At 39.7% G+C, this 27,825-nt stretch overlaps 1 protein-coding gene across 1 annotated transcript in view; it reads right to left on the reverse strand.

Annotated features, from left to right (window-relative positions):
* The window catches only part of LOC130869283 (nuclear autoantigen Sp-100-like), a 104,892-nt gene that overhangs the window by 63,495 nt on the left and 13,572 nt on the right, over positions 1–27,825 (reverse strand). The window contains exons 6-10 of the mRNA XM_057761285.1: positions 25,257–25,310; positions 20,075–20,179; positions 18,139–18,281; positions 16,637–16,675; positions 16,358–16,380 (exon numbers count right to left, since the gene is read on the reverse strand). Of these exons, the coding sequence (XP_057617268.1) occupies positions 16,358–16,380; positions 16,637–16,675; positions 18,139–18,281; positions 20,075–20,179; positions 25,257–25,310 (364 nt within the window). The remainder of the gene's footprint in view (positions 1–16,357; positions 16,381–16,636; positions 16,676–18,138; positions 18,282–20,074; positions 20,180–25,256; positions 25,311–27,825) is intronic.

Consider the following 27,825-nt stretch of genomic DNA (forward strand, 5'->3'; position numbering starts at 1 on the left):
TCTGGGTTTTTCCTGTTCCCTTCTTTTTATCTTACTTTTCTTCTTACTCCGTGGCTGCCTATGGGCTGGGTGTTTAGCCCCTGCTGTTCTCCCCTCCCTCTCTTTCCCCTTCCTTTTCTCTTCTTTCTCCTCCTATTTATAGCCTCTGTCTGCCAGCCCTTCCTATTCTTGCTCCTGTCTTGCTATTGGCCGTTCAGCTCTTTATTAGGACGTTCAGGTGCTTTAGACAGGCACAGTAACACAACTTCACAGAGTTAAACAAATGCAGCATAAACAAAAGTCACACACTTAAAAAGAATATTCCCCAAAAGGAAGTCCTGGGCAATTCCATCATCATATGCAATTATTCTCAGGGCCCGGTGGTCATTGGGTAGAAACATCTAAGCTCTTAGAGACTGTGTTGAGACTGAGCCAATTCACTTAACAGCCTGACCTCTGCTTAGAACCTCCCAGAGTAAGGTAAGGAATGTGAAGCTTTGGATGTCACAGGCTTTGAACTGTGTGAGATGCTGGGGAGATAAAGGAGGAAACATGAATAGTTCTAGGTGGAAGTGTGAAGGGGAAGAGATCCCAAGGCAGTGAAGGAGAAAATCAAGGACAGGGGCACACATGAGGTCCACCTGCCATCTTCTGAAACCTGAGGACCATCCATGAGAAACACGTTTGAAGAAACCAAGGGTCCTGATAACGCTCAGGAGGAGGTAGGATGCTGGTCCAGGTTCTCATGTCCGGGGAGTCCCTACCTCTAGTCTGCATCATCTCCCATAGCCTTTCAGTTCAGTTTCTGTGTCATCAAGTGGACAAGGACAGAGATTCCCTGTGTCCTGGGTACAGATGGGAGACCCAGAGACTCTGCAGCCCGTTGACGTCACAGCTGCCTTTCCTTTACATCCCGTGCCACAGAGGCTGGTCATGTGCACAGCACACAGCAAGGAAAGAGCTGGCGAACTCCCTCCTCCCCTTCCTCTTTTTTAAAAATTATTATTTTATTTACCTTTTTCATTTCTGTGCATTGGTGTTTTGCCAGCACTTATGTCTGTATGAAAGTGTCAGATCCATTGGAACTGGAGTTACAGTCAGTTGTGAGCTGCCATGTGGGTACTGGGTATTGAACCCCGGTCCTCTCGAAGATCACACAGTGTTCCTACCAAGTGATTCATCACCACTATCCTAAGCACTGAGCCATCATCACTGTCCTGACCACTGAGCCATCATCACTATCCTAACCACTGAGCCATCATCACTGACCTGACCACTGAGCCATCATCACTGTCCTAACCACTTAGCCATCATCACTATCCTAACCACTGAGCCATCATCACTATCAAAGGGCAGTAGCCACTTTCTAGATAGAGTGGGCTCCAGCAAGCTCTACACCACCCTCCTAGTGGTTGTTACAAGTAGTAGGCTCCTTAGACTTTGATTCTACTGTCAATAATGGGAACCAAAAATCCTTTTCACAAGCTATGGAAACACTTGGGACTCTTGATAGATGTTCTGAGCTATCGCATAATCTTAATATTTGACAATTCATGAGCATAAATGAGATTTTTGCCTATACAGAAACTCTTGGTTCAAATTGTCAGGGAGTTACAGTGAAACTGGCTCATCCACACCTCCTGGAAAATCCCATCTTCCTTCCCAGAGAGCTACATTCAACTTGTGAGCACCAGGGAGGCCCTATCACACTAGAAGTCAAGTCATTTTGTCCCTCACCCTGAAGTCTTATGGTGGTGACCTGGAGTCTTCTCTAAGCACATAGTTCTCACTGGATCATAATTTAAAACACTTTAGAGTATCAAACAGTTTTAACAATAGATATGGTGACATTTGAAGTGAATAATTAGACGTAAAGAAGTGTTTCATGTGAGACCATCAGAAAGTACTCTGAATCCCTACTTCAATACACTCCTGCCTCCCTTTGGGTGATCTTTACTATCCTCTTTCCCCTTGAGTCCACACAGCTCTCTCCAAAGAGAATAGAAACGCAAAGAGAATGAAGACATTTTATTGATAGTCTTTGGCTCCCTCATCCATGAATCCTCCTAGAGGGTATCCACCCCGTGAAGTGTGGAGCTGTGCTGAATGAAGGACCTTGGGTATCCATGGTAGCTTCCATGCCAAGCTGTAGTGACAACAGTTCAGATGGACTTCTAAACAGAACACCTGGACATCAGCCAGGCCCTTGACTTTCTCTTTTTGAAGCTTCTTCATTCTCATGAGATTCTGTTTGTTCTGGGTTTTGTTTGTTTGTTTTATGCTTTTTGTTTTTCTAGATTCTACACGCTAGAAAGTCTCCTACTGAAGTTCAGACTGTCCCGAACAAGACTGTGACTGTTCTCAAAATCAGGTAATAGGAAGCAGGAGGTTGATTGTTGGTCAGCCGACTCACAAGTTCTGACCTCTCTCCCCAATCCAGTCTGAGTTCTTCCGTCTGCAGAGGTCTCAGACTGTTTGGGTTTTCACATAGCATCCAAAATCACTACCCAAGTAACAGACTAGTCTCAAGTGCTTCTTCAGGAACAAGAAACCAAGCTTCCTTATTCCTCACTGAACACAGCATAGGAATCCTGGTTATTCCCACACTCAGCCCGGTTCTGGAGATCAGACAAAGTCCTCTGAGCTGCTTTACCCACTCAGGAAACACAAGTGCCCCTACCCAGCAGCAGCAGACATGAAGCGTGCCTTTAGGAGGTGAGACCCAGCTCAGAACCACACACTCTTGTGCTTGCACACTCACAGGAATGAGTCAGTTTCAGTAAAGTAGGGAAAACACCTCTGGAAAAGTCACAGATGGCTCTAGACTTTGAACTGGAGTTAGTACAGGCCATCTTTACAAAACTGATGTGATGTTCTGCAAAGTCTGAGAATTCCTCTTCTTTGCTGAAGGAGATGGGGTGATAGCATCAGTCTGGTCCTTGTTTGAGACACATACTAAGTAGTCTTTACTTTCCAAGGGATTCAGGTTACAGTCATTGTTAGGGTCCTAGAGAAGTCCCATCATCCACGTAAGCAATCAGCAAGAGCATTTATTATCTCTAGAGTAAGAGTTCTAGCATGTCTGGGGCCACATATCTGACACAAAAACTAATTGAAGACCTCAGGAGTAGCTCACAGGCTCCTTTTATATGCAGCTAAAGGAATTCTAAAGCAATTAGATGATCCTGTCTGGGATTGGCCTATGTGCATGACAATCATATTAGTACATTGCTAATTGGTAAGAACTAGCAGGGGCTGGCTAGGGCTTTATTTTTCCATTTTTGGGCAAATCTGGACAAGTCCCAGGCTCTGTCCTTATGTGGTTATTGCCTTGAGATACTGGGGGGGGGGCTGGGTCAAACCTGGTATGGTCTATCTCCTTGTCCTTCTTGTTGGGGGCATTGGCTATTGATTGCCCTTTGTTCATGGCTTGCTCAGAAACTGTCTGTCCAGTTTCAAGAGGCAGGAACTGAGCTCTAGTTCTAAACTGATTTATTAGGAGTCTGTCAGGTTATTTCCTTGGCCTTCTCATTCTCACCTTGAGTAGTGCATCACCTCAAATCCTGAAGATGTTTGCTTACAGACTTGTATTGTTATTTTAAAACCATCAGTGAGATCATAGAGATACATTCTTTGATAAACCTGACCAAGGCATTATTATATATTGTCCACCAGTTAGAGCCAACAGTAAGAAGATTAAGGGCCCAGCTAGGGTTGGTAGGAGGGTAGTTAACCATGATGAACTGCTAAATGGGGATTCATAACATCCTTTATTTTGTTGGCTTTCTCATTGTCTGTCTTGCAGTCACTTCTAAGTAATACCATTGGGTCCTTAATAACTCCAGAATGGTTAACATAAAAACAGCATTAGTCTCCTAAGGACTTGCATAGGCCCACTTGTTGAAGGTACAATAGGTACTTCAGCCAGAGAGGAGAGTGATTCTTCCAAATGTACAACAGATTTTTCTAGGGCAGCAACCTCTCTATCTACTGCCATTCTCAAGGCCGTGTAATTTTGTTTCTTCTAATACCAAAGCTGAAATTCTGGTACCTATGGCTCCAGCTATGCAGATGCCTAGGAGGGTGGGTACAAGACAGTTGTGATAACTTCTCATTTTTTTCTCTTCTAGTCATGTTTTTAATTGGCAAAAGATTTTATCATCAGGGTAGTAGAATATTCTGACTGCACCAGGACTCAGAAATCTTTAGTCTGACTTAAAACCCGAGTATTAACACTAAGAGTCAAACCAGAGGCACATTGCTAACAGGTGTCATCTGGTGGGTTCAGAAAGCCAGCAGCCATTGGATTCTGAGTGAGATTACAAAGATGGGAATAATCGTGCAGAGGTTGGCCTAAACAGAGACCAATTCCCATTACTAATAGCAAAGTTAGCCTCCCCTTATTCAGTAGGTGCCATCTGCAAGTTTATGTGTCATGGGTTTGGTTCAGGGTCTTGCTGTAGGAAAATCCTTCAGCCAGTAGCCTTTAAATTACCCGCCCACTTGTGGATGGCCTCTTCTACCATAAATGCCGAAGTAAAGCCTACACTCCCTCTGGATTTCCTGTTCGAGCAGAGGACTGTGATCTGTGAGTCTACCCCTAAATAAATAACCCTTTATTATACTCAACTTGGAGCTAGTGTGGGATTTCTTTTTAGTGTCCCTCTTCATCTAGCACCCTATGTGGATCCCAACTCCACACCTACTGGGTGGACCAGTCTAAAACCAAATGGTGAATGACCCAGAAGATCTCCCACCCCCATCCACCTGGCTTGCTTTTACCTACTAAGCAGCTTTTTGTAAAACCCTCACCACAACAGAGTTAAGTGCACTGTGACTTGGAAATTTCCCAAGCGAGCCCACATTTTCCCCCTACTGCCGCGTTCCCTCTGATGCAGCGAATTGTGCAGCTTCTGATTTGTGCTCCCTGATCATGAGTTTTGGACTTCTTGGTTCATTGGAATTGATTTAATTGCTTTCAATTTGCCAAGCAGAGCATATTTGTCAGTATTTAACCAGTACCAAGGCAGAAAAGCAATGCATTACAGGACTGTTTGTGCCACCACTGGTCGTGATTCTGAAATCGAGACACCTGCTGGACAATAAAGATTATTACACCTAAAACAATTTACTGGCTCTTATAACACAGATAACAGACAACACTATCATGCAAAATTTTAATAACATTTTGTTGATACTATGGATTGTATTTTGCAAGGCTTATATGGTTATTGTGGTAAATCTATTTGTTGGATATTGGACTCAGTTTTTTCTTCATATTATATCCTTAAAGAGATGATTTTTATAACAAAACCAAAAATGAGACATTTTTAGAAATGATACAGTTTATACAGACTAATAATGAACCGCTAGCTGACAGGATTAATACCATTGAAAATCAAAAGTTACCTGAAATAATTAATGCTATTGAAAAGGATAACCATAATTTTACAGACAAAATTCAATCCATGTCAAAGGGCACTGAGAAATTATCTGAAAGAATTAATACTGTTGAATTTTGAATCTGCCAAACAATCCCACACCAGTTAAGAATTATGGATAATAAAAAGGTTAATTATTTGAGGGGAAAAAAACTTACAGATCACCATCCCAAACAACAGTTGTCTCATCACAAACAGGAAACAGAGAGTCTAGCAGCCAGAATGGGAGCTGGAAGCAAAAGAGGGGTTCAAGCACTAAAATATATAGATTTAACAGAGGGAATTGAAAGTATTCAGAAACATTCCAAGATAAATGATCATGTATTGACCTTCTGACAAGAACTTGCATCCAAATGTTTAACTGAATATTCATCGAACAAATGTTCCAAACCAAATGTTCAGAAGTTGCAATGGATTGTGTCTGGATGCGCGGCACAGCAGCTGAAGCATAGTTATGACAGAATAACTCACATCCCAACAGAATTTGACAATCAGAAATGGTTAAAAAGTTATGATAGTTTAGTATATACAGTATCTCTCCAAGAAGGAAATCTGCATGCTATTCAAATAATGTCCAAGGATCAGATGTTATCTTTAAAGGAAAAACTTCAGACCTTGGAATCACATGTGCAGATGAGGACCAAAGGTTAGGTGCCTCAATGAAATCACTAGAAATATAGAGAAGCCAGGAGATTCAGGCTTTACAAAAGACAGTAATAAAAAGATTTGAAATGATTGAGGAAATTATTGGAGCTGATGAGCAGGGAAAGAAGGTACAAGGACAGCATTTAACATGGCAAGTACCCATCAGAGATGATTTACCCAGGGTTTTAGCTTCTTATCCTGTAATCTACTTTGAAAAAGCATCAAGTTCTAAATGCCCAGAAGGATGCAAAGAAGGTAGATGGATACCTATAGGAATGAATGATCCGAAAGAAATTAAACAAGCAATGTCAACTTACAGCTTGCATTCAGCATTTGCAAGGGCTTCTAGCAAGAAGGCTACCTTGCACAACTAGCTTCAGTTAGTTTTAGCAGTCCTGGATGTTGGGCCGCAATTACTGTGGAAATGTTATTTGAGAGAAGAGGCAAAAATTTTAGAACAACAGGGAAAAGCAAAAGAACTTGAGACTTCCCAAGATCAAATTCTAGGTGAGGGCACTATGCTGACCCACAGGCTCAAGTTTTTTATGATGAACAAATCTTGTCCCTATGCCACAAGGCAGCCTTAAATGCATGGGACAGGATTCAAGAACTAAGAAAATGAATTGAATTATATGCCAGGGTTAAACAGGGCTAGAGAGAATCCTTTAGTGACTTTTTTACAAAGATTAACTAAGGCTGTGCAAATAGGAGTAACAGTCCCAGATGCTAGATAAGTACTTATTGAACCTCTGGATTTTGAAAATGCCAACTTAGAATGCAAAAAGATACTTGGGCCTTTAGAGGTTAGATCAGCACCAATGGATGAATGGATCCTGTATACAATGAACATTGAGATATTTGACTATGATACTGACTCTTGTGTAGAAGTAATTTGCAAAGGTATGAGGATGATGTGGGAATCATCTCTGTGTGTTGCTTGTATTGGTTAATAAATAGAAAAACTGTCTTGGCTTGATAGGACAGAACTTAGGTAGGCAGAGAAGACAGAACTGAATTCTGGGAGAAAGAAAGCAGAGTCAGAGAGATGCCATGGATCTACCGGAGACAGATGCTGGGAATTTTATCCAGTAAGTCACTACCATGTGATAAAACACAAATTAAATGAGATGGGTTAAATTAATATAAATTAGTCAATAAGAAACTAGAGCTAATGGGCCAACCAGTGATTTGATTAATACAGTTTCTGTGTGGTTATTTCTGGTGTAAGATAGCCAGGCGGGCCAGGAACAAACAAGTCTCCCTCCTTGCAACATGAGGAGATGTCAAAATGCCAAATATTTTAATTGTGGTAGAATAGAACATCTGAGAAGGGATTTCAGACAAGGAATTCCTAGAAATAATGTCTCCTCTCAGAATGGCAAAAATAAATGGCATTGACTTTCTGGATTACATAGACGGTGTGGCAAAGGCTGACACATTGGACCAATAAATGCAGATCAACAAAAGGCAGACAGGCAATCTGATACCAATGGGAAACTCCTCGGGGGGGGGGGGGTCTCTCACAAGCCCCCAAGTCAAAAGTTGTCCAGTCATTCCCAGTCACTGTGGAGGACATGTATCACCAGGAAAATTAAAAAAAAATCCAGAGCTTTCTGTAAAAAAACATACTGTTCTGAATGGTGAAATAAACATGGAGGATAAATAAAAAATTCCAATAAAAAATAGGAAATGTATATTCTAGCAGACTTCTATAAATTATCAAAGACCAAAGCTAAAAGTGCATATAAATGGTGTTGTAATTGTGGGTTTGATAGACAAGGGTGCAGATGTGAGTATCATTACTCCAGAATTTTGGCATCCAAATTGACCTCTTCAAGAGGCAGATGTTCAAGTCCTAGAAATTGGAACCCTATCTTTGAAGAAAAAAAGCATGAGGTGGGTTGAATACATAGGACTAGAAGGACAGAGAGGAAGGCTAAGGTCACATGTGGCTAATATTGCAGTGAATTTATGGGGTCATGCCCTGCTGCAGCAATGGAATACCAAGATCAACATTCCTGCAGTCCCAGAAACTCATACTTCTGGGAAGAATAGTATAAGGTACTATACACAAAGGTCATGAGCCATTCAGGCTGTACAACATACTTCTGGGAAGAATAGTATAAGGTACTATACACAAAGGTCATGAGCCATTCAGGCTGTACAAGAATACAAAGCAACTAGCAAACCTTTAGAGGTACTAATGCCCCTACCTTTAAAATGATTAACTGAGAAACCAATATGGGTTAAACAGTTGCCTTTAGCTGTCACAGTAAGTACAATGTGTGTGTGTGATTGCCATGTGTCAATAAAGTTGTGTGTGTGTCTCGATAATAAGCAATGTCTAAGTGCACTTGCATCATTAATAATTAAAAAAAACAGTTGCCTTTAACAGAAGACAAACTGCAGGCTTTAGAACAGCTATACAGGAACAACTAGATGCTCACCATATTGAAGAATCAAGTAGTCCTTAGAATTCCCTTGTATTGTTGTTAAAAAGAAATCTGGTAAATGGAGAATGGTGACAGATCTAAGAGCTGTCAACAAGGTTATTCAACCTATGGGCCCTCTACAATCTGGAATTCCTCTGCCTTCTCTATTACCAAAAGGATGGCCTCTTATAGTTATTGATTTAAAAGATTGTTTCTTCAATATATACTTGCCAGAAAAAGGCAGAGAAAAATTTGCCTTCACAGTTCTTACTTATAATAATTCTCAGCCTACTAGGAGATACAAGTGGACCATCCTCCCACAGAGAATACTCAATAGCCCCACCCTATGCCAATACTTTGTAAGCCAGCCATTGGAAATAATATGTAAAAAATTTTCTAAATCTTATAATTTACCATTACATGGATGACATTTTGCTATCTGATTCAAACGCAGATACTTTAGAAAGAATGTTTGAAGAAAGTTTTGTCAAAATAAGGATTATAAATTGCCTCTGAAAAAATATAGAGAGGAGATTCTGCCATTACCTAGGTTATAAAATAGGTTTACAGAAGATTAGAACACAAAGGCATAAATTAGGAGAGACTGATTGTGGACTCTAAATGACTTTCAAATATTGTTAGGAGACATTTTCAGTCTAAGACGAGGTGTTGGGATAACACCTGATCTAATAGTTCATATAAGTCAAACATTATATGGTGACATGATTTGAATAGTCACAGAGAATTTAACCACTGAAGCAGACATGCTTGACATGATGTCATGATGCTGATAGCACTACTATAAGACCTGTTTTGGGTACCAAGTGCTCAAGATGGTTCCAACTTGGTTAGCTGAAATGGTGCACCTTTTTACAAGTTTCTGGCCAGAGCTCTAAATAGGAACCTCAGAAAAACCCTACCGAATACTCAGACACTATTTGCTTTTATACCAGACAGTAATCTTGAAACTTAACCATCATTTTACTTTCACAGGATACCATAGAAAGAACATCACCCCCATGACAGCTCCAAGTAATTCTAGAAGACAATGCCCCCTCTCCCAACAGAGTTTGTCCTCAGGGTTAGGGACATCAATTAGGGGTTGATTATAATTGGTGTAGGTTTTGGGGTTGGGGGAAATTATGTAGCCTTTTGGAAAAAAAGGGAAACTGGATGGGATAATAGATTAGTGTGAGCTTAATCACAGTAATAATGATAGTGAGTAATAGAGTGCATACTTGTGAACTATTATTTATAGGCAATTTTCATTTGTGTAGATTCCTGTATATTGATACAAACTTAAATTATATTGAATATGTTCCAATTTTAGTCTACAATGTTTGTATATCTAGGCAAAGTTATTTTGTCATATTGTATGCATACATGCTTCTAACTCTGCTTAAGACATTTTGTATATTGATACAATTTTAGGATGTATTTATCATATTGTAAAATACATTTCTACCTCTGATCAAGGTACTTATACATTGTTTACATTTGAGGTCATTGTCCTCATTTGATGCACAGTTGTTTAAAAATTTTTTAATATTCTAATGTGAAGTCTTAGTCTTTAAGTTATATAGGCATTAAGAATTATAGGTCAATAGCCATCAATATTTGTCACAGTTATAGTTAGACTAATCAGGTTCTTTAGATACATAGAGATTGTATTTGCATAGATAGGTAATCTTCAACCACTTCAAAGAGTTGTAGAAGATGGCATCTAAATAACTCAGGGTTCTGTTGACATGTGACATGATTTCTCCTGGCAGCACTGATCTGTTTCCTGAGAGAATGTTAGGTACCAAAGACACTCCACTTGGAGCTTGTTTTCTTCTTGGCAAAACTGGCCTTTGGGCAAGGAACTGACCATGCATCAACCATTGATAAAATGCATGTCTGGACATGACAAGCAGGATAGAAAATAAAAGACTGTCAAATCCTTCCCAGACAGGGTAAGACAGTTTTGAAAAATTTCCTGCCTCTGAAAATGGTCTGTCAGTTACTCTAGGCCTTAACCAAAGTTGGTTGCTCCAATGTTGCAAATGAGACTTTGGATGATTGTCCAGGTAATCAGTTGTCTCTGTCATTTGTTGTACATTTTAGAAGTTGTTTGATTGCACTTCCTGTTTACTCAAGTAATATTATTTTCCTTCTCGGGTCTTTAATAGGATTGAAGACTAAATAGTCATAGTTACTTTCTTCTCATGACTTGACAAAGTTATTTATAATACAAGACGTATATTCCTTTGGATAGGATAATTACTGAAACATCACGTTTCTTGCTTAATATTGTTTATGCTAGTTGTAGTTCTAATTTTTATACTTGATATTTGTTCTTATTGTATATAGTTTTGTATTAGGCTTAGAACTCTCTTATTTAAACAAAAGGGGAGGTGCTGTAGGAAAATCCTTCAGTCAGTAGCCTTTAAGTTACCTGCCCACTTGGACGTGGCCTTGTATACTATAAATGCTGATGTAAAGTATGTGCTCCCTTTCTCTTTTGGTTGCTGGATTCCCTGCTCAAGCAGAGGACTGTGTTCTGTGAGTCTATCACTAAATAAATAACCTTCGATTATAGTCAATTCTGAGCTAGTGTGGGATTTCTTTTTAGCATCCCTCTTAAGGATCTGATACTGGGATTTTAGTATCATCAGCTTAGTGGTACCCAGACAGAAAATATCATTTATTTAAGGCTTCAGTGATGCAAAAGCCAAAAGTAATCAGCAGAAGCAGAAGGGCCAACAGCCCTGTGATGGCTGACAGAATTTCTTATCTAGAAGGAAATTGGAATGGGGAAAAGTATATCTCAGGTACCCTATAATAAGAAATTCTCTTTTTGTCTAAAGTTCCAACATGGGACAAGGGACTATGCATTCTCTTCTGTGATTGCATCCTGTTGATCCTAGGATGTTGTTGTCAGGACTCTGGAAGGCTAGAATGTTTGTCAAGGGCAAGGAGGGAATTTAGAAGCATTTGATTCACTGACCAGCTGAAGAGACAGCATTTACATCAGCTGGATTGGTCCATACCAATGTTCAGCAAGTCAGGGTTCACAGTCATTTGTAACAGGTCATAGTAACTACTTGACATTTGGATGTGTCTGTCAGCCATGTGAAAACCTGTTGAGACAAATGTGGACTAGGGACAGAAGTTAAAATTTATGAACTTAAAGGAAAATACTACATTAGAACTTTTAGGCCCATATTCCTAGAAATTGGGGAGGAGAGAAGGCCCAAGACCTGGAGAGAGAAGAAATACCATCCTCAGGAATAGAAAGGTGAGGGAACTCAGACTGTATTGCTCTGGAGTCCTTTGACCCATGAGAAATGAATCCAGTTTTCATGATACTCTCTATTCTCTGAAGTTTATATGATTTTTCATTTTATAAAAAGACATAAAAGTTTTAGATACATAGTGTTATCAATCTGTACTGAAATCCCTATTGCAGAATAAAAGGTAGCAGGTGTCTGTATAACATCAGGAGGAGACGCCAGATGATCAGTTGTAATAAGTCTACGCAATTGGTTTATCTGGACTTGATTTAATTTTGGTATGTGTTACTTATCCAGAATTTTGTTCATTTCCTTTACATTTTCCAATTTTGTGAAGTACATGTTTTTAAAATATGACCTGATGATTCTCTGGATTTCCTCCATGTAGTTGTTATGTCCCTCTTTTCATTCCTGATTTTATTAATTTAGATATTCTCTCTCTGCCTTTTGGTTAGTTTGGATAAAGGTTTCTATATCTTATTGATTTACTCTAAGAATCAACTCTTTGTCTCATTGATATTTTGTATTGTTTTCTTTGTTTCTATTTTATTGCTTTCACCCCTAAACTTGATTATTTTCAGCTGTCTACTCCTCCTGGATGTGCTTGCTTCTTTTGTTCTAGACTGTTCAGTAGTTCTGCTAATATACTACTGTGGGATTTCCCTAGTTTCTTCATGTAGGTCTTTAGTGCTATGAACTTTGTTCTTATCACAGTTTTCATTTCATTTTTTCCCCTAAGTTTGGGAGTGTTGTGCTGTCATTTTCATTGAATTTTAGGAAGTCTTTAATTTCTTCCTTTCTTTTTTTTTATCTAGAAGTTATTTAGTTAAGTATTGTTCAATTTCCATGATTTTATGGGCTTTCTGCAATTAGTGTTGTGAAATTCTAACCTAAACCATGGTGATCCAATAAGATACAGGAAGTTATTCCAATTTTATTTTATCTGTTGAGGTTTGCTTTGTTTCTGAGTATGTGGTCAATTTTAGAGAAGGGCTGTGGGGCAATGGTCTTGTGCTTTGTAAAGATTTGTCACTTGTATTTTATTAAAATCCTGATTGTCCAGTAGTCAGGCAGGAAATACAGGTGGGGCAAACAGGCAGGAAATGGAGGCAGGGCAATGAGAACAGGAGAATTCTGGGAAGAGGAAAGAGTAAATCTGCAGTGTCACAGGGGAAGTCAGACATGAAGGAAGCAAAATGAGAATGCCTCACTAATAAAGGTACCAAGCCACGTGGCTAACACAGACAAGAATTATGGGTTACTATAAGATGTAAGAATTAGTTAATAAGAAGCCTAAGCTAATAGCCCAACCAGTTTATAATTAGTATAGACCTCTGTGAATTTTTTTGTGGGGGTGGGCTGAATAGCTGCAAGACTGGGCAGGACAGAAACCTCTGTCAACAAATGTGTAAACCTCTATGTGTTATTTGGAATCGAACAGGTGTGGGACCAGGTGAGACAGAAATCACTGTCAACAGAGAAGGTTCCATGGAGTGCTGAGAAGAAGGAATGTGCTTTTGTGTTTGGGTTGAATGTTCTATAGATGTGTGTTAGGCCCATTTGAGTCACAACATCTCTTAATTCTTTTATTTCTCTGTTAACCTTCTGTCTGGCAGACCTGTCCAGTGGCGAGAGTGGGGATACTGAAGTCTCCCACTATTAATGTGTGGAGCTTGCTGTGTGATTTAAGCTTTAGCAATAGTTCTTTATACAAATGAGGGTACCCTTGTATTTAGGGCATACATGTTCAGAATTGAGATTTTATCTTGATGGATTTTTCTTTGATGAATATGAAATGACCTTCTTCATCTCTTTTGATTACTTTTAGTTTAAAGTCTATTTTGTCATATATTAGAATAACTACACCAGCTTTTTTTCCCCCAGACCATTTGATTATAAAAATCTTTTCCCAACCCTTTACTCTGAGTTAATGTCTGTCTTTGATGTTGAGGTGTGCTTCTCGTATACAGCAAAAACATGGATTCTGTTTTCATATCCAATCTCTTAGCCTGTATCTTTCTGTAGGCAAACTGAGTCCATTGATATTAAGGGATAATAATGTCCTGTGATTGCTAGTTCCTGTTATTTTTGTTTTTTTATTGTTGGTGGTATTGTGTGTGTGTGTTTCTCATTTTAGGGATATGTCATGTGGGATTATCTATTGCCTATGTTTTTGTTGATGTATCTAACTTCCTTGGGTTGGAGTTTTTCTTCTAGTACTTTCTATAGGGCTGGATTTGAGAATAGGCATCGCTTAAATCTGGTTTTGTCATGGAATATCTTGTTTTCTCTGTCAATGGTTATTGAAAGCTTTGCTGGATATGATAGTCTTGGTTGGTTGGCATCTGTGGTCTCTTTGTGTCTGCATAACACCTGACCATTGTTTCTCATTGTTTCTATTGAGAAGTCGGGCTAAATTTTGATAGGTCTGCATTTATATGTTACTTGGCCTTTTCCTTTGCAGCTATTAAAAGTCTTTCTTTATTCTGTATGTTTAGAGTTATAATTTTATGTGTTGAGGAAACTTTTTTTGGGTCCAATCTATTTGGTGTTATGTATGCTTCTTGTATTTTTATAGGTAAGTATTTTTTAGGTTGAGAAAATTTTCCTCTATGATTTTGTTGAATTTATTTTCTGTGTTCTTGAACTGGACTTATTTTTCCTCTTCCCTATTTTCCTTAAGTTTGGTCTTTTCATGGTGTCAGAGATTTCATGGATGTTTTGTGTTAAGAATTAGTTGGAACTTAACATTTTTTTTAATGATGAATCTATTTGCTCTATGATAGCTTCAACTCCTGAGTTTCTCTCTTCTATTTCTTGTATTCTGTTGTTTATGTCTGCATCTATAGTTCCTTATCATTTACCCAGATTTTTCATTTCCAGAGTTCTCTTGGTTTGGGTTTTCTTTTATTGCCTTTTATTCAATTTTTAGGTCTTGGACTGTTGGCTTCACCTGTTTGACTGCTTTTTTGGGGGTTTATTTTAAGGGATTTATTAATCTCTTCCAATTTTTAGTTCATCTTTGCTTCCATTTCTGTAAGGGACTTTTTCATTTCCTCTTTCAGTACCTCAGTCATCTCCATAAAGTTATTTTTAGTGTCATTTTCTTCTGCTGCATCTGAGTTGGGATGTTCTGGTTTTCTTACTGTAGAACCACCAGTTTCTAGTGATGCTGTATGGCTCTTTCTGTTGTTTAGTGTATTTTCCCCTTGTTGTCTACCCATTTCATTCTCTAATCAGTATGTGTGGAGTCGGTGCTTCAATTGGTGATGTTGCGACTATGGCTCCCTTGAATACTCATTCAGGTACAGGCAGGGCTGATCCTCTAGTGATCACTCCTCCAGATTCAGATGGACCCAAGGTTCAGTTGATATCTCCTCTTGATGCAACTGGTCCCACGGTTCTGGTGGTCACTCCGCCAAGTGCACATGGTATCCTGTCTCTGCTGATTGCTTCTCTTGGTGTCATTGGGGCTGAAGCTAAGGCTCTGGTCATTGCATAGCTTCTGGAAGCCTCTGTTGTCACCATGGGCCATGGTGGGTATTGATGCTGTCTCCTGGCATGGCAGGCTTTGAAACTACCCACTTGTTTTAAACAAGAAATTTGTTCTCTTATTTAGCAGTAATCATCAACATGTTATAGATTAAAATTACTCATGGAATTAAACATAATTCCAGACTTTAGAGTGTAATTCAAATTCAATGGTAGAATGTTCAACCTAGCATAAATGAGGTCATAGTTTTGATCCTTAACACTAATGGAGAAAACAACAAATAACTAGGACCCTAATAACATCAATTTCAATTCACTAAGTCTAGACTGGATCCGAGGGCTAAATGCTTAAACATTGTGAGAGGTTCTAATCGACAGTCATTTTGTGAGATCTCTGCCTCCTAAGTAGTGGTTCATGGACCAGAAACCTCAGCATCTGCCTCAGTCATCCAATGAGCTATCCAGATTCCAGAGATGAGAACTCAATGTCTTATCTATAGCAGAGGAACAAAAGAAGTGTGGTTGTATCTAAATCTGGTGCCTTCAGGGTCAGAAGAAGGCATGGGAAGTCCTGGAACTGGAATTACAGATGGATGGGAGCTACAATGTGAATGCTGGGAATAAACCAGTTCTTTTGGAACAGCCATCTTTCCAGCCCTTAGAGTTTTAAAAATTACATTTTATTTATGCATGTGTATAGACACTCATGTGACACTCAGGTAGAGAGAAAAGGACAAATTTTGAAACCTGTTTTCTTCTTCCATCATATGGTTGTTGGTGATTGAACTCAGGTCATCAGGTTTGGCAGCAAGTACAGTTAGTTCCTGAGCCATATTGTCAGTCCATTGTTTTACTGTTGTTATGAGTCATTCCTACCTCAGTCTCAAATGTTAACTGGAGAACTGGTCTTTTATACTGTACAATATTTTAAAATACCAACCACAACAATACCATATTATAAAATCAATTTTTATTTTCATCAGTGAATCTAACAACTATAACATGGCAGAGATGAACAACTAATAATTTGTAGTTAATGGCCTCTGACATCATGGCAAAAGATTACGGGGCAGTTACGTTTTTCTTTGTTCACTCTGGGCTTCTTCGGTTTTCCCTCTGAAAGCAGAAGAGATCATTTATTTGATGGCTCCCAAGGATTGTTCCCATCTCTATCTCAAGTATTTTGAAGCTCAAAGCAGCCCTGGCCTCTTATGCTTGTGAAATCACAACTATATAAGCACCACAGAATAAATCAAATTTGATCAAATACAAATCGGTCAATTCTGAAACTTACAAGGGCACAGAGATGGAAAACAAATAATTTTTAGACAATAGTTTGAGACATCAGAGCAGGAGATCTTGGGATAATTACCTGTCCCTTTGTCCTAGGTGAGTCTGGTAGAATTTTTCCCTGAAAGACAGAGAGTTAATGATGGGAGGGTCTTTGCTTTTAGTTTGTGAGTGAGGGATTTCTCACCATCTTCTAGATATTTCTGTCTGTATGTAACCTTGTTAAATACAAACTGTCTTCATGGAAATTACTTCTCATGTGCCCCACAGTGAGTCAAGGAAACATTTAGATCCAGTTTTCCTGTCCTGGTGATTTTCACAGTGAGCTCAGACAAGGGATGCCACCTGATCGTCAACAGATTTTAGACACACTGAGGGCTGGTTTCTCACACTCTTCTTTCCCTGCATAGAAAGCTGAATTCTACACTTGTCCCGAACTGTCTTCCTCTATGACCTCAGGGAAGACTGATCCATGACACGGTTTTTGTCCTAAACCTTGAAATAGCCATGCCCCCTTATCTCCAGCACCATTTCCTGCAGACTCCTCTCCGGGACAGCAGTAACTGCAGGTAGGATATGAAGTTGCAGCCTTGCCCTGGCCAGGGGCTCACACCTGTACTCCCCATGGCTTCAGATGCAGCTCAGCCAATACTTGATGAGCAAACTTTTGTGCTTTATTGTGAGGATGACACAGGGAAAGGACATCTGAGATATGTGCCAGAAACATCTGTGTACCCTACATAGAAGGAAATTGGTCCAGCTTTCAAGGAAATCTCCCAGTTATCCCAATTTACAGCGTTGATAAAAATGAAGAGCAAAGAACTTATTTCAAAATTATTTCCCTTCTTTTACTTTTATTTTTGGGTAGATGGAGTTGAGGCAGGCCTTACTCTGTAACCTGTCCTGGAACTCACTACAGAATGTAAGCCATCCTTGATCTCTGAGCATTCTCCCTGCCTCAGCATCCCCAAGTGCTAGGATTACAGGTCTGACCCACAATACTCAGCTGTCAAGCACAAGCATGAGACGCCGACCTGGAAGAAGAACTGCTGGAACATTCTGTAACTGTAAAGCAGGCACCCACATGTGTGCATTATTTTCAGCTATGCAACCATATATTGTTTTCATCACTGGCACTCAATTGTATTTAAATTTAATTTCAATTATATTTAATTTCAATTATATTTTAATTTAAATTTAATTATATCCATGCTACCAAATTTTCTGCAACTAGTTAATGATAAAGGTTAAAGGCTTTTCTCCTACCATCCAAAAAATGGAAGTTAATACATTAAAGGGGATTAAGCTATAACACAAGACAGCTGAGGTAACACCCATGTCTGGCAAGTTGACAACAACCCATGCCATGGAACCTGTCTAAGAAAAATCATTATGGTATTGTTTACGCAGTCATTCTGCTAACATCTGGACACGTCAGTTACACCTTGATTGAAGTTACCAGTCATACCAAAGAGCTTCTAACCTGTTGTCTCACCCCAGAATAATTGAAGCTGTCTGTCACATAGAAGCTTTTAATTCACCATTTTACCCAGGAGCCATGGAAGCTATCTACCACCAGAATACCTTTATTAAGCATCCCAGGTTCCATCCTTCACAATGTATGCTTTGCCTCCAGTTCTTGGATCTTTCACGGTTTCCTCTGATTTCAAACTCCCTGAGAGTGAGCCACTCTCCATTCTCAGTCTGGATACTCTTCTCATAGATGCCTGTAAGACCAAGACCAACTGAGCAGCCAGCTATGAAAACACCTGCTCTTGTTCATAATATCCTGGATCTGGAGCTGAGGTTTAGTCTCAGGAGAATGTGCATTTCCTTCTCAGTCATCAGGGGCCCCACACCCATCCTGATAGGCAAGCACAGAGAATGACTACCACTGATGTTATCCTTTATGCTTTTCCTAAAAAGAATCCATCTATTTTATGTGTATTTGTGTTTTGTCTGTAAGGGTGTCTGGGTACATCATCTGTTCTTATTGTCCACAGAAGCCAGAAAATGGCATTGAATCTCCTGGAACTGTAGTAATAGGTGGTTGTGAGCCAAGTGTAGTTGCTGGGAATTGAACCTGGTGTCCTCTGGAAGAACAGTCAGTGTGCTTAACCACAAAGTGCTCTCTCCAGCTTTGGCATTACCTTTAAAAGCATTCTACTGTAATGTTAAAAGATTGTCAAAAGGAATGACTCTAATACGTGACCAGGATTCTTACTCTTTCTTTTACTGTGACCCAGTGTAGGTCCAACTTGCATTTCAGAAAGGTGAGTGAGGGCAGAAATTTCCCTGCTGGACTCTCGTGAATCCAGCCATGAGGAAGCTGTCATCACAGCTACTTCTGTGACATTATACTTCCAAGTTATTTGTTGCTAACAAAGAACTACTTTGGCGCTAGGGAAACGGTTCAGTGGTGAAGGGCACTGCTGCTCTTGTAGAAGGCCAACATATGAGGCTATCTGATCTTGGCCTTTTAGCCTCTAAATCTGTAAGTTAAATAGAGCAGCTTGACTGAATATTTCAGTAGAACAAAGAACACTGGACTAATACTCCAAGAGAGCTGAGGTTTGAGTGTATCCAAATTCCAATCCAAATCCTCTGTTTTTTCTTACTCAGCTTAAAGTTAGACAGAGGTTACAGCTAATGGACCCACAAAAGTTGATGCTGACTTTCTCAGACACATATACTTCCCATCCTGGTGTGTTAGGGCTTACTCTGGTCTGAGAGGCTAAACAGGTTTCTTATTGGCCTTTTTCACAGGGGGAAGGGGAAGTATCCTGATAGGCCAGGGACGTATGACATTTAAACTTGCAAAATTGCACCTTAGGGTACAGCTTAGTGAGAGAGCGTTTGCCTCACATGCACAAGGCCCTGAGTTTAATCTCAGTACTACAAGAAGGAGAAAAAAAGAGAAAATATGAAAAATGTCCCCATTCCTGCTCCTCTCTTGTGTTTAGTGCAGAAAAGAATGAACACAGCAGCCTACGACTCTCCTGAGAAATGCTGCCTGGCACAGTGGAACTTTGGGTGGAGTCTGCAAATGAGGCTTTGTAGAGTGCTTCTGTCACTCACAGAAACACAGAATGAATCTCTATGCACCAACCATTTACAAAGAGTTCATTTCACACTTGAGACCTGCTATACTTGTGGGTATCTGGATTTGGTGTGCGCTATGCAGATAGGTTCCTGCATAACTCATAACCCTGGTCCTGGGCTTGGGCAGCTCCTTGGAAGAAAGTCTTTCACACTTTCATTGCTGGGGTGGTTGATTGCACCCTGTGTTTCCCCAAAAGGAGAGCAACGTCAAGAGTTTCTGGCTTCTCTGGACTTGGCCTCTCACGCCCTCTTCTCCTAGGTTACTTGACCTCAAACCCTCACTTCGGTAATGGAGGTGACATTGCCAATATCCCGAGTTCCACAAGCTGACTCTGGGATGAGACACCCCCAACACAGGTGCCCACCCCCTACAAGGTGCTATTGTCTAGATGAAGAGCACAGAAGATCTGAAACTCACCTTGCACAAATTTCTCCACATACAGAGTCCCCTTAGCAGTACCACAGGTCACCGGAAGCTCAGGACGTCTAAAAACCTCAATGTTCAATATGGGATGTCTTGGACCTGCACAGACACATTTCACTTTATTCTAGAACAGTGCATGGCTTTTTCTCCACCCACTTTGGTATCTTGTTTCTGCAACTAAAATGCACTGGGTTTTCCCATGAATTAGTTATACACAAAGATATTTCTGTTATAAATGATTAGATTCTTATAGCTAACAACCTGCTCTGTTCCCAACCTCTGAACTGCATAGTGGCTGGAGCCTTGTTGCCAGAATCCCAGCTCTCACTTGTTGGTTCCAGCAGCCCCTGTGTTGTGGGAACTCCTTCAGCCAATAGACTTTAAGATACTGGCCCACTCTGGGCATGGTCTCATGTACTTTAACTGCATGAAAGCATATGTGACCCTTTTTTCTGCTGGATTCGGTTCCAGTTCCCAGTGCTCACAGATGACTGTGGATCACTACCCTTACTGTGAGTTTATCCCCAAATAAATAAACCTTTGTTAATACTCCTTTCTGGGCTATTGTGGAACTCTTTGGTACTAGTACAGTTTGGCGACCATGTGGCCTGAACCCATGACATTGCCTGTCCTTGCTCAGACCCGCTAGGGCATCCTCCCACCCCATGGAGCTGAACTAACCCTCTGCAGCTGAGCAAGGATTGGGTTGGCTGATCCACAGTAGGGACTTGGTAATTTCTAGCCCTCCTACCCCTGTGTGGCTCAGTCCTGCCAGCTAAGTAGCTGAGTAACTGATGCCTGCAGATTCCTGCGGCAACACCTCCGTGGCTTCTCTTACCCCTGTGGCTCATTGTTACTACCCAAGCTAAAATCTGCTTCTTATACAGCTGCTGTTTGGCCTGCTCTGATCAGGCTGAGCTCTATACCTGCACCTAGAACACAGGCTTGCATTCCCAGATTGGATTCATGAGAACCACTGTCCCAAAATCCACCCGTAACTTCACAGCTGGCAATTGCTTGCAAGCTCTGAGTCCTTTGACTCAATTGTCTCCATATGAAGGTGTGCCGCTTTTAAAAATTTTTGCTGAGTCTCATAGGTCCCTGATCTAGACCTGCCTTACTGCCACAACTGTGACACCTGCTGGACAATCCACAGTATTACATCTAAACAGTTATTCTGCCATATTTAATGCATGCATGTTTTTACATCTGCTTAAGTTATTTGTATATTGATGCAACTTTAGAATATATTTATCATATTGCACTATATATTTCGACCTCTGATCAAGATACTTATCTATATATTGCTTACATTTTGAAGTAACTGTCCTTATTTGCTGCACATTTGTTTAAAGATTGTTTAATTTTTTTTTTAATATGAAGTCTAAGTCTTTAAGATACGTAGGTATTTAGAATTACAGGTCAATAGTTATCCTTGCTTGTCATACTTATTGATGGCGTAAGGTGGCATAGGCAGGCATTGGACTAGTGAATATAAATCAACAAGGCACAGTCAAAGTAACCCTTTGAAGTCAGGAAATGCCTTGAGGGGATGCTCGCAGGCTGCCATGCCATATTTGGTTCAGTCATTTCTTGTAATCGAAGGAAACTCCTTCCCAGAGCAATTAAAGTATCTAATGCCTATTGTAAAGAAAAAATATTGATTATAGAACAGCTGTAGAAGAGATAAGACAAAAATTCCAGGAAAAGCAATAAAGTAAATATTATAAAGATTATATTCAATCAAAAGAGACCTCTTGATTAGAAAATGTGATAGTTCATCAAGCAGCATGACAGTCAATCTAACTAACTTATATGACTAAGAAATGCTTCTCATTTGATCCTACATAACTTGCCAAAAGGGAACCTACCCAAAATTAAGGTTGGAGAGTGGTTTTACTTTTGTCTTACAGAGAATGAAGGCTTCCAACTAAGGAATCTGAAGACCACTGAACAAATGAGACATGTGAAGAACCATCAAAAGATACTGTCCCAAGAAAAAGAGTAATTGGTCTATTGGTATATTATATCTCCAACAGGATAAAATTTCATAAATTTTCTCAAATGCTTGTTTCTGCTGTTCTCTACAGACACATAATTCAAATGGTATTTTTTATAATCCTAGTTCAATTGAAAATTAAACCTGGCTTTTGTCTCTTTCTCTAAACCTAAGCATGCTTGTTAAAGTAAAATCCAAAATCTCTGTCTCACATCAGAAGAGCTAACTGATTTGGGACAGAAGGAAATCCAAAATTTTGGAATTATTTTATCACCACTAATCTCTTAACCCTTTGGGGTTTTTTTTTTTGACTTTTTAATAGCTTTTCTTCTTCTTGTTCTTCTTGTTGTTCTTCTTCTTGTTCTTGTTCTTCTTGTTCTTCTTGTTCTTGTTCTTCTTCTTCTTGTTCTTCTTGTTCTTGTTCTTCTTCTTGTTCTTCTTGTTCTTGTTCTTGTTCTTCTTGTTCTTCTTGTTCTTGTTCTTCTTCTTGTTCTTCTTGTTCTTCTTGTTCTTGTTCTTGATCTTCTTCTTCTTCTTCTTCTTCTTCTTCTTCTTCTTCTTCTTCTTCTTCTTCTTCTTCTTCTTCTTCTTCTTCTTCTTCTTCTTCTTCTTTCTTCTCTTTTGTTGCTTTTTTGAGACAAGGTTTCTCTTCAGCTTTAGAGTTTGTCCTGGAACTAGCTCTTGTAGACCAGGCTGGCCTTGAACACACAGAGATCCATCTGCCTCTGCTTCCCAAGTTCTGGGATTAATGGTATGTGCCACCATAACCCAGCTACAGCTTTTCTTAAGGTATAAGTATTATATCAAAATTTATAAGATTATATATATAACTTTTTTATGAAGTTATTAATGGTCAATTAGAGTACTAACTAATTCTAGAAACATGCTTCATCTAGGCTCCTGTACATGATTTTGGTTTTGAGTCTCTATCAGTTAACTAGGGATTATGTTTTTGTACTCAGGATGTACATAACAAAGTATGGTCCTTTAAACTATTTGAGATCTGCTGCATATGACATTTAAAATGTTTAAATTTTCTGCAGAGACCTAAGACCATGCCGAGCAGCCACCTTTGGAGTCTCCAAAAGGAGGATAGGTGCCACAATGACGATTCCACCAGGACTATGATAACACCACTAAGCTGAAAACATCACCTAAAGATCAGCTTTGGACTACAAACTGCTCAGAACAATTTCAAGTTAGATAGCTGAGATGATCCAGCATAACAGACTGCTATAGCCAGGACTTGAAACAAGCCCTGTACTTTCTCATTATACAGAGACTGAATAACAAATGATAGAGCTTCCTTTCCCAGGACTTGACAATTCAAATTTTCCTTTTCAGGAGCCCCTAAAGATGCCATTGTCATCAGACAACAGGAAGTAAACTTAAGAACATAATGCTCTCATGGGGTAGGGGTAGGTGGTTTCTTAGTCTTTCATTGGGTTATGGATATTTGTCATCATTTAGTGTGGTTGATTACAAGTTATTATTGGTAAGGGTCAGGAAAAAAGTTGAACTAAGGAGATTAGATTCAGAGTTCTTGCTTTGAAAAGAAAAAAATGGGATATAAATATAATAGGATAAGGATAGATTATTGAATCTACTTTTAAAGCAAAAAGAAACTAATAGTCTTAAATAGTTTGCATTGATATAGATTATTGTATATTGATACAATTTTAATATTTTCTGTTAGAACATACTATACATATGCTTCTAATCTTGTTCATGGTATTGTACCTATACAACTTATTTAACAATGTAATGCAAATTTCTAGTTCTTGGAAGTTATTATTACAAATTATTTAGGATAATAAAGAAATGTTGGGTAGTAGTTAGTCATCTATTAAAATCAAACTTGTAGTCATATTGGGTATGTTTCAAGGTCAAGCAGAGATATATTTCAGATAGACAAGTCATCTCAAACATTTTAGAGATTTACAGAATATGGCATTTAAGATGTTTTAATAACATAGGTTCTCTTTTTGTGACAATGAATCATTTCTGCTCCTGGCAGCACCATTCACTTCAGAGATGATGATGGGAATTGAAGAAACTCCATATGGAGTTTACTTTCCTTGTCATAAAAGTTAGTCATTGGACAAGAAAGTGCCCTTGCCTGGACTGATGACAGAATGCTGTCCCAATTGGAGAAGTAGGAAACAAAGACAAAATTGCTAAACTTTGTAAAAACAAGGAAACACAGTCCGTCAGAATAACCTGTTTCACAGGTAAGTTTGTCATACTTTCTGGACCTGTAGGCCAAAGATGGATGCCCCAACAATACAGAGGAACATTCGATGACTATTCAGGTAGCCAGCTGTTTCTGTCATTTCTCAAATATTTTGGAAACCACTTACTTGTACTTCCTGCTTACTCTGTTAATATTATTTCCTTCTCTGGACTCTGTACGAGTTCAAAATATAAATAGATATAGTTATGGATTTCCTTGTTAACAGATTCAGAAAAGAATTCCACTAAGAGGCACAAAGTATATACGGTTGAGAGACATTAAAAGATTATTTTGATAATGCAAATTAGGTTAGAAAGTGAATTAGGTTCAACACTTTGGACTCAACAAAATAGGATACATAAAGAGTGTTTTCTCTGAATTTATCAATTGTTAAAGGGACTAGTCAACCCCAAGAACCAACACCCAACCTGATATTTAAATCTTGAATTTGGAGAAACTACAGAGGTAGATAATGCTGTGGACATCAGAAACACAAGGAAAGAGCACCCCACATGTGTGCTGTGTGGTGTGGTTTTGTTTTGCCAACAAAATAAGATAGAATCATCTAGTAAGAAGGACTCTCAATTGAGAAAAATTCCTCATTGGCTTGTAGTCAGGTTTGTGGGGGCATTTTCTTGATTCATGATTGTCATGTGAGAGCCCAGCCCACCATGGGGAGTGTCACTCCAGTATAGGTAGTTCTCAGATATATAAGAAGCAGGCTGAGGAAGTCAGTAAGTAGCGTTTCTCCATGACCTCTGCTTCAGTTCCTGCCTCAGGTTCCTATCCTGATGTCCCTTCATGGTGGACTATAAACTGTAAAATAAACCAAACCTTTTCCTCCCCAAATTGCTTTTGGCCATAGAGTTTCATCACAGCAACAGAAAGGAAACTAGAACTCATGGGAGGAGACAGAAATGTTAATAGTATCAATGAGAACAGACCATCAGATGAGGAGGGACCTGAGGGTGACCAGATCAGGCTTTCTTGAGCAGGTCCTAAGGAACAAAAATTAGATGTTTATTTCAGGAGTTGAAGTGAGTTAGTCTCTTTTGACTTTAAAATGCAAGAGATAAAGTGCTCTGGAGTTGACAAGCTCCCCGTGATCCCTGAGATCAGACTTGGGCCATGAGAATAGGTTTTGAGGGTCAGCTCTGGCTTAGTAAAGTCCTGCCTGGGCCACTCTAGCACTGGATGGAGACTTGTATTCATATCAATACATAAAGGATGCCTGCATGTGTCCCCAGAACTTCCTGGCCCACTGGCCTTACCTGAGTTTCTAGCTGACTCTGGACCACATTTTCTTTTACAAAATGGCCTCTCTGTATATATCTGATAGCTCGTCCCCGCTGTCCTTTTCGTGAGGACTCAGTAGCAGCCTGCCTCCATTTCCTCCTATTTTTGAATTCCTTCCTGTATTTTATCTCTCTATTTTCCCCACTTTTTTCATGTGTTCCATCAGATTAGCAGTACATGGTCAAGAACACAGACTCTGCCTCCTGAGTGCCTGGATTCTTGCTTTTCATTTGACCCTGTGAACACTCCACACACAGTCTCCTTCAAGTTTAGCTTCTTCACCTATAAACTGGGCATCTAAATGATACCAATCCTTAATACCAGCTGGGGTTGACAGTAATCAAATGTAGATGCAACCAAAGCAAGAAATTAGCAATAAGATTCCTTCTGCCATTTTATGTTCTTCTTTCTGCTCTCATTTTCTTCCCTCTTCCTTTCTCTGTCTCAAAGAATCCCTGTGCCCTTCCCCATACCTCTACCACTTTGTTGCTGTGTATCTTCTACCTATATATTTTCTGAAATATTTTTGCTCTCAAAAAAACGTTTCTCATATTGAATCCATTTCTTCTAACATCAAGTGTAAAACTGTGACATACTGGGAAATGGTAGTTTTGGTCTTCAGCCCCTGTTCCTGGCCAGAGCTCCTGAAATCCCAATTGAGTTCTGAGTGATTAAGGCAAAAAGAGAGTCAATCTACCCTTGTGCATAACCAGCCTTCCTCAGTAACACACCACAGTGCACATTAAAGAAGTAAAGTTTGGAAAGCCCTTAGGAATGGAGGCTGGTTGCCAGGGGAACAATATATCGTGACAGAATTGGAGTGCTGACCTCCAAGGTGAGAAGATCTAGAAATTGACTTGATTGCATGGCTATTCATACCATCCATCATGGCTGTATGATGAAAATTTTATTAAAAATCATAAGCGTCTCTGTTCAGAGAGATTTGGGTTGACAAACTCCATAGTGAAGGAAGGCTGGCATGCCCAGGGATGACAAGAGAGTGCTGTGTTCTCTCCCCCTTATTCCTTGGAGTGTCTCTCTCCCATGTGGTTATTGTTTGTGTGCATATGTGTGTGGAGAACAAAGGACGACCTTGGGTGTCATTCCTCAGGTGACATTGACCTCTTTTTATAGAGATGGAGTCTCTCACTGAACTAGACCTCATCAATTTTCATAATCAGTGATCTCAAGGAAGCTGCCTGTCTTTGGCTCCTTGGTACTAGGATTATAGCACCTGCCCCTGTGTCTTAAACTGTTTTTTATTTACACGAGATGAGGGGATCAAACTCAAGTCCTGTGCTTGTATGCACTTTGACAAGGGAGTCATCTCTGCAATTCCCCTTACCGTAGCTGTTTTTGAGCTATAACTTTTCTAATCAATTGTAAGCTACAGTTTCCTTAAGGTTCATGAGCTAACAAGTTCTATAGCCCAAGGCACCACGGCAACCTCTGATTTATGTTCAGTTGACCAGAAGCATGGGTCATACCCCAGATTTTGTAACCAGCATCTGTAGTAGACTGCTGTCTTGTGGCACTGAACCCTTTATCTGAATTTAATTACATCATAAGACACCTTGATGATGTCTAGAGAGTTGGTTGGTGTAGGAAATCGCCACTCACCACACATCTGGTGTCAGAGACCAGTGCATATAAGAGCAGGACAAAACAGGAACATCTCTCTTACAGAGCATTTCCTCTTTGATGCCACCATGGACCACACTGCTTCACCATTCACAGTCCCATATTGGTCATCTCCTTCAGAGGCTTCTCTAAGTCACAGTTATTTCTGAGTAGTCAGTCTTTTTAAATCTGGCTCCTGATATTGGGTTAGGTTCCTTCATCATGGGTAGCAGGCTGACTGTTTGATGTCATGGTTACTCTGGCAGGATCCTACATCCTCCTAGAGGCTGGTCAGTTTAGATCTAAAGCATCCCCTCCTTTCAAGACTCATGTATTAGAGGTCTGCCCCTCAGAATGGCACTAGTAGATCTTGGTGGTACCTTTAATAGGCAGAACCGAGCTGAACTAACTTAGATCACCAGAGGTGTAACCTTGAAGGACACAGGCACATCCTCTCTTCCCTTGCTTCCAGGTCACCATGCCCTTGCTTTGATGTTATGCCCTATCTTAAGAAATGAGCTCAAACCATTTGGGCTGAAGTCCCTAACATCATGAACCCAAATAAATTGACTTCCTAGGTATCCATTTTGTTTTTGA

This window comes from Chionomys nivalis, chromosome 2, assembly GCF_950005125.1.
Source record: "Chionomys nivalis chromosome 2, mChiNiv1.1, whole genome shotgun sequence".
Lineage (NCBI taxonomy): Eukaryota > Metazoa > Chordata > Mammalia > Rodentia > Cricetidae > Chionomys > Chionomys nivalis.